General features: G+C 37.0%; 1 protein-coding gene across 1 annotated transcript in view; it reads right to left on the reverse strand.

The window, feature by feature from the left end:
- Positions 1-4,868, reverse strand: part of LOC135713592 (hatching enzyme 1.2) — a 25,230-nt gene extending 20,362 nt beyond the window's left edge. The window contains exon 1 of the mRNA XM_065236722.1: positions 4,170-4,868. Coding sequence (XP_065092794.1) covers positions 4,170-4,815 — 646 coding nt within the window. The 5' untranslated portion in view covers positions 4,816-4,868. The remainder of the gene's footprint in view (positions 1-4,169) is intronic.
- Between the last annotated feature and the right edge of the window lie 1,861 nt (positions 4,869-6,729).

Consider the following 6,729-nt stretch of genomic DNA (forward strand, 5'->3'; position numbering starts at 1 on the left):
TAGTTAGGTGCTTGTATCCACTTATTTGCCGCAGATTTCGTCTCTCTAGGGTGAACAAACTGGCTGTCTACAAACAAATCATTGCGCCTGCGATCTTCTACGCAGCTCCGGTGTGGGAATCATGTGCACAAACTCACAGGAACAAAATACAGGTAGCGCAAAACAGGGTATTGAGGATGATCCTAGATCGTCCTTTCGATACCCGCATTTCCGACCTCCATCAAGAGGCTAACATCCCGAAAGTAGATTTTCAAATTAACGAAACTAGGAACAAATTTGTACAGAAATGCAATACATCAGAACATGCTTTGATAAGCAATTTGTATATAGTAGGTTAGGTGTATATAGTAGTTGTAGATTAGTTGTAGCTGTAAATAGTAGTTTTAAGTAGTCTCCTTTTTCCAATTCAAAACAAACCAATCCCACTAAGGTGGTCATACTTTAACAGGCCTGATAGGACTAGGAACAGTAAATAATAATTAAAAATTTCAAAATAACTAAAGTTGAAAAGACGCATCTGTGTCACTTGAAAATTCATACATGTAAACCAAACAAATACAAGAAATATAGATCATTCAAAGTTAAAAAAAAAAAAAAGTTCAACTGAGGTTACCTAAACTTATGTATTCTAGAAATACATTTTTGTATATCAGTAACAGGTATTTAATAAAGAGAAGGAGTTTATTCCTATCTGTTTACTTGTTTTGATATTTGAACAATCCAAAAGCCTGCATTTGTATTTTGATGGGGTTTTTCAGGAATCAAATGGTTTTGGCCCTCAGGAGGTAGAATTTCCCTCTGAGTATAAAGAAAAAGCCAGTTAATAAAATTAGTTTTCCTCAGGTGGTGATAATCTCACTGAGGTTCGCTTATCAATCCCTCAGGTGGAGAACATTTCCCACTGAGTTTAAAATCCACTAACTCAACATAAACTGCAACTATTGTAAAAATAACAATATTCTTTTATTTAGCCAACAATAGTTAAATTTAATTTAGCATTTATTTGTTGTGTCCATTCCCCGGACTATGCATGCAAAAATAACTACCAACCATTCCCTCGTTTTCACCTGGACAAAAATGTAAACAATAACACAAAACTGTTCTCGTATGATTCAGTTTTTTCATTTGTCGCATCTACTTGCATCGCGCATCATCTTTTTGCAGGAAATCTTCAGAATCATCATCAATCTTCTTTCTATCTACTCAGCGTGCGCGCAGCTACCAACAACAAACCACAATCTTTTCTGCATATAGTAGATAGAGTCGTCCCCCTCGGTCAAAACCATGAAAGCTCTTGTAAATTCGAAAAGATTTTCTTTTTGATTTAACAATCCATGGATTTTAAGGAACAAAAATACTGGATTGTTGAAACAATAAGGATTTCTTTTTGTAGCCAAAACAAAATGAAATTCTTATATATTCGTACATTGACGCGAAGCGCTGTGCATTATGAGATGCTCGATGACCCTGGAGGGATCGATTTTGCTTACTGAGCAGAAAATCATGGATTTAATTTCAAGCTCTTCCACAGCACAATAATTCGCCACCATCATTTGTATATTTGATATTGAACATTAACCTCGGAAACTATTTGCATATTAAGCGAAAACGTAGTCCTGCATTTTCGCGAAGCGTTATGGTTCTGAGATGCTCGATGACCCTGGAGGGATCGTTTTTGCTTACTGAGCAGAAAATCATAGGTTTATCCCAAGCTCTCCGTCATGACTCTTAAAATTCATGATCACTAAACAAAATGAATATGTTCTTTCGATAGCCGGCTATCGAGAGATTAAATAAACAGCAAATAAACAATACATACTTTTGGTTGCATCGCCAACTTGAGGTGAATCCTAACCGAATACCCTACCCAACCCTCCAACTCCGTAGCACTTATGAGGGTGTCGCTAAGTCGGTGGCCTCTCGTTAAGTAAGTATTACATCTGTTGCCTTCTATATCCCTAGATATGGTAAAGATGGGCGTGGCCAGGAATAGCGACAGTCATGCTTCTGTTGATCTTGTTTAGATTGAAACCAACGTTTACTCCCCAGCATTATTCCTGAAAGTAGTCTTACTGAGAATTTCAGAAGAGACATGAGTGTCGCTAGTATCCAATCTACGAAGTATATCATAACAACGCTAACGCTAACGCTAAAACAAAATGAAATTCTTATTGATTTTACGGCAAATATTATTACGTTTAAAATATTTTTCTGCGTGTAATGTATTTAATGCATACACTGAAACAATGACCATAGTTAGGAATACTATTTTGCAGAAAAAAATTATTTTCAGTATAACTACGCTTAATACCGTTAAATCTACCATGATTTCTACGGGATAGTAGTTTTGATAGAAAAAATAGTAAAATTAAATGAATTTCGTTTCTGCAAAAATCTATTGGTGGGAGTATTTAATTTAAACCATCAATATAGTATTCTTGCCAATGTATTTTGTTTCTGTGCTTCATTCGAGCAGATAAAATGACGTTTACCACCACTCGAACTTTGAAATAAAACATTATTTTGAGATTTTTTCTTCTAGAACCACGAGAAAAGTAGCCAACATTTGTGCGTTTCATAAAAAAATAGAACTTAGTTGGTCCAGTTTTGTGATATCGCTGGTAGAAAGTCACGCCAAAACTGGTCAATTCGGCAGCAGGGATTTGTTCCTAAATTATCTTTCAACCCTTGCTAGAAGCTAGCATTTCAAATGACTTTTATTTTTGATTCGATTTACGTGCAAAACTAATAATCGATTGCTTCGCAATATTTTGCGCATTTCTTGGTGCCATTCATTAACCAACGAAGATCAATTAATCAATAGAGTTAGAATATTGTTTTTGGTTCCAAAAACTAGTTGAATTTGAGAAGCACACAAAACATAAAGGTGATTGAATTTCTGTTCGATTGCAATACTCTCAAATTTATTCTAGTAAGAATAAGAAATCCTCGGAAAATTCTAATTGAAATGTTCGATTGGCTTAGATTTTGACAGTTCATTTGGCTCAAAACATTCTCTCCGCCCATCTCTCCCTCTGAGTATTTCTACTTTGGACAACATAAACTCCTCTCCCCCTAATGCGTCAACCTAACCGTACCAAACAAATAAACAGCACCGATTTACTTTTCTGATCATACTGGATAATCAAAATTGCATGAATGGTTGAATTTCAAATTACTGTGTTAGGCCTTTTCCTAGTATCAGTCAGACATCACTTCAAAACATGCTAATAATTTTTCCAATCATCTCGGATCGTCTTCCGGTCTTCGGAAAAGTTGTTAGACATGGTGGCTCTCCATACATTTTGCTGATTTTTCCCCTACAAACTTCAACCCGCTTGAGAAATGGGTTAAATAATACCCGATTTAGCTCAAATTTGGACCAGAGCCTCAAAAAAAAAAGCTCAAAATTCTGCAGGGATGCTTACAGATAATTACTAATGCTTTGAAAATATTAAAAAAATATTATTTTTCATTACACAATCGCATGAAGCTGAACTATAAAATTTGTTGGTCCCCCCCGAGGGGGGCGACACATCTAAATCTCAATTCTTCTTTCATTTCTCGCATCTAGTTGCATCGCGCATCATTTTTTTGCAGGAAATCTCCAACATCGTGAAAAAAATCTTCTTTCTATCTACTCAGCGTACGCGCAGCTAGCCATAGCAAAACACAATATTTCCTGCATCGTAGATAGAGTCGTCCCTCTCGGGTCCCCCTTGCTCTGGTGTAGCTTATCCAATATTATTTTGAATTTTATTATTCTTGAAGATGGCGTAACAGTAGAGATCAGAAGAAGATTAGATTGCAATTTAAGTGGCTTTCATGGTAGGAATAGCCAAATCTGAAAACAATGGATTTAAACTGACATGAATTGGTTATGTAACCAATTAACTGAGCGATTTTCACTCGCTGGATCATCAATAAATTTAATTAGAGGTTTTTCCCACACTATTTCAAATTGTTTTCTGGATGCTCATTTATAACTCTTTAACGAACTTCTGAGCTTATGCAAAATTATATCCTGCTTCAAGTATTGTCAATGTTATTATGTTTCAGTTCAATGACCATGTAATTCCGTTGATTTACCTTACATTGTTGAATTGATCAATAACTTAAATCTGTATTTATATCACTGACAATTTACTTAACATGTTAACCGCACTAACCTGGAATGATATTGTCCCAGTTTATTTTAACAAATCGATCGCGGTCGGCTCTAGACTGCTCGTGAAATAGACCAATCGCGTGCATCAGCTCGTGAATCGCACGTCCTTCATTCCCCAAGCAATTCACACTTTGATGATCTGGCGGTTGCAGCGACACAATCTGGGTTCCACCTGTCTTTCCTACATAGCTCCAGCATCCTTTGGGGTACTTGATCGGCCAAATTAGCAGGAAGTCCTTATCCTTTCCATTCCACTGTACAAACTTTACACACGTCATGAAGTTCAGCGTTCTGACTGCCTGTAGTATCGTGACTTGATCATCGACGTCGTATAACGGGCTAATAGCGTAGGGAACGGTCCCATTGGGCCATTTCCGCTCCGGGAAGACATCCCACTTGAGACCAACTCTCCAGTATTTGTACATGCGGTTGTCCAGGGCCATATCACCCTGAAACAACCCAGGTGTCACTTCCGGGTCCTGATTTCCTTCCTGTAGAGCAGCGGATTGTTCTACCAGATCAACACTATCCGGAACGGGCGGATTAAGGACATCCGGGACCCTCGGGAAAATTATAGCCCCGCAAACGAGGCTAAGAGAAAACAACACCGCAGCGGGGTGCCTTAGGTAACCGAAAGTGTGGAGCATTTTTCAATACGATATGCTTGATTTTCGCCTTTTACACTCTTGCCAAATGCGAAATGCCAGATTAGCGTGTTTAAATTTTTTCGAACCGCACGAAACCGTTGCCGTAGCTGAACTGAGCAGAGAGAGAAATTTCTGTTCCGGGGGGCTCGTGACTGTCTCCATATGTATGCCGTGACATTGCCATTCGGCGTGCGGCCCAAGTGATTTTTTTTGTACGTATTTTGAGTGTGTACACTCTCTTTCATGGTTGACCTAAGACTTTCATCAACCGCGCTAGTATTGTAATCGATCCGTTAAACTCCACACTAGATTGAATCACATATTTAAAAAAAAAAAATGTAGGCATAATGTAGTCCCTGTTTTATGAAGTTAAAATTTGAAAAACGTTTCCTTCATTCCTGAATCCGAATTAGAACGCACAGAAGAGCATACCATGTTCCACCTAGGCCCTAGGATGGAAGTGAAAGTGAAACCCGTTTATCGATGGAGCGCCGCCGTTACCATCAGTGCCGCCAACTGCGTCACCGCGTGGTCCAATCGATAGCTCTGCGAAATGGTGTGAGCGCCCAAGCACACGTTTTGCATTGCCAATTAAACTGGTTTGTTAATACCTACAGCTACACTGCTCGCCTGGAATGACGATCATAATGATTGCGATCAAATATCAGTGATCCCAGTGCTACCCACTGTTTGATGGGTGTTAATTTTAGCCATTAGCTATTTAATTATGCATGTTTGATTAGTTTCACGTATTACTGCATAATAGACCGTACCGTACGGCGTGAAGTGAATACATCTAAGTATGTTGACACAAGACGAGCCCTTGCAAGAGAAACAAATTATGACATATGCTAATTAGTTCCAATTAACATACTGACTACGTAATTCAAGATTTATCTACCGCTGAACAGAAGAAATAAGTATTTTCCGGATAGTTTGCGTAAATTATCCGTAAAATTATCTCTACATTTACAATACAGCAAATATCCTAAGGCTAAGAATGTGTATAAAATAAATATATTATTTAGTTAATATGGTCACAATAATGTCAACATATTGCATTGCTAATTGCAAAGGGAAATCTCGTAGTAAACATCTTTGAAGAACCGGCAGGACTTCAAAAGTGAGTCTAAAGGATTTTGGGAACGAATCTAAGGCTCTAAGACTAGTCATTCAAATTTCGCCACAATTTCTCAGGTTCGTATTTAATCGAAAATAAGTTGTAGGTAATTTTTTCAAATCCATAAAAAATATTTTAAAATTAAATAAGTTTCTCCAGTTATATTTATGTCATATCCTGAGGTTAACTTCACAAAAATAAATTAGAAAAAAAATCTTGTAGGTACTTGTATGATCATACATTTTGTTCCTTTTATAAATTTTAGACAGTGTAGCAAAACAGGCTTTTCGCACTTTTTGTTCGCATCTGACATATAACCAGTAACGCTGCACAGTGGTCCAGAATGCAGATTAAGGTGGAATGATATGTTTTGAGCCGGAAATTGAAACTTTAGACTAAAAGTCTATTCTACCAAGTTGTTCCTTATAGTTATGCCCTCATTTTTATGACAATGAATTCTAGGGTGGTTCCTATTATCATTAAAATCAAAAATTTAACTTATTTGTTTGAATAAATTAAGGTATACATTCTTTTGCAAATTTATAGCTGAGCTATAGCAACTTTGTAGAAAACAACTTTTTTGTATCTCTTAAATTGGCCGATTTAGAGCTATTTTCTTGAATTGAGTTAGGGTGGTTCTAAAAAAAACAGTTGTTTTGCTCTAGTTTTCTTATTTCGAATTTCTCAGCAAAGGTGTCTCCAAATAACTTTTAGATCTTAAGAAGGCGCAAATTTTTGCCGCACAAAGCTTGTCAATACCTTGTAGAAGAGACTTTTAGTCTAAAGTTTCAATT

The sequence above is a fragment of the Ochlerotatus camptorhynchus genome, unplaced genomic scaffold (genome assembly GCF_037179485.1).
Source record: "Ochlerotatus camptorhynchus isolate MF236.1 unplaced genomic scaffold, CSIRO-AGI_Acam_v1.1 ptg000569l, whole genome shotgun sequence".
NCBI lineage: Eukaryota > Metazoa > Arthropoda > Insecta > Diptera > Culicidae > Ochlerotatus > Ochlerotatus camptorhynchus.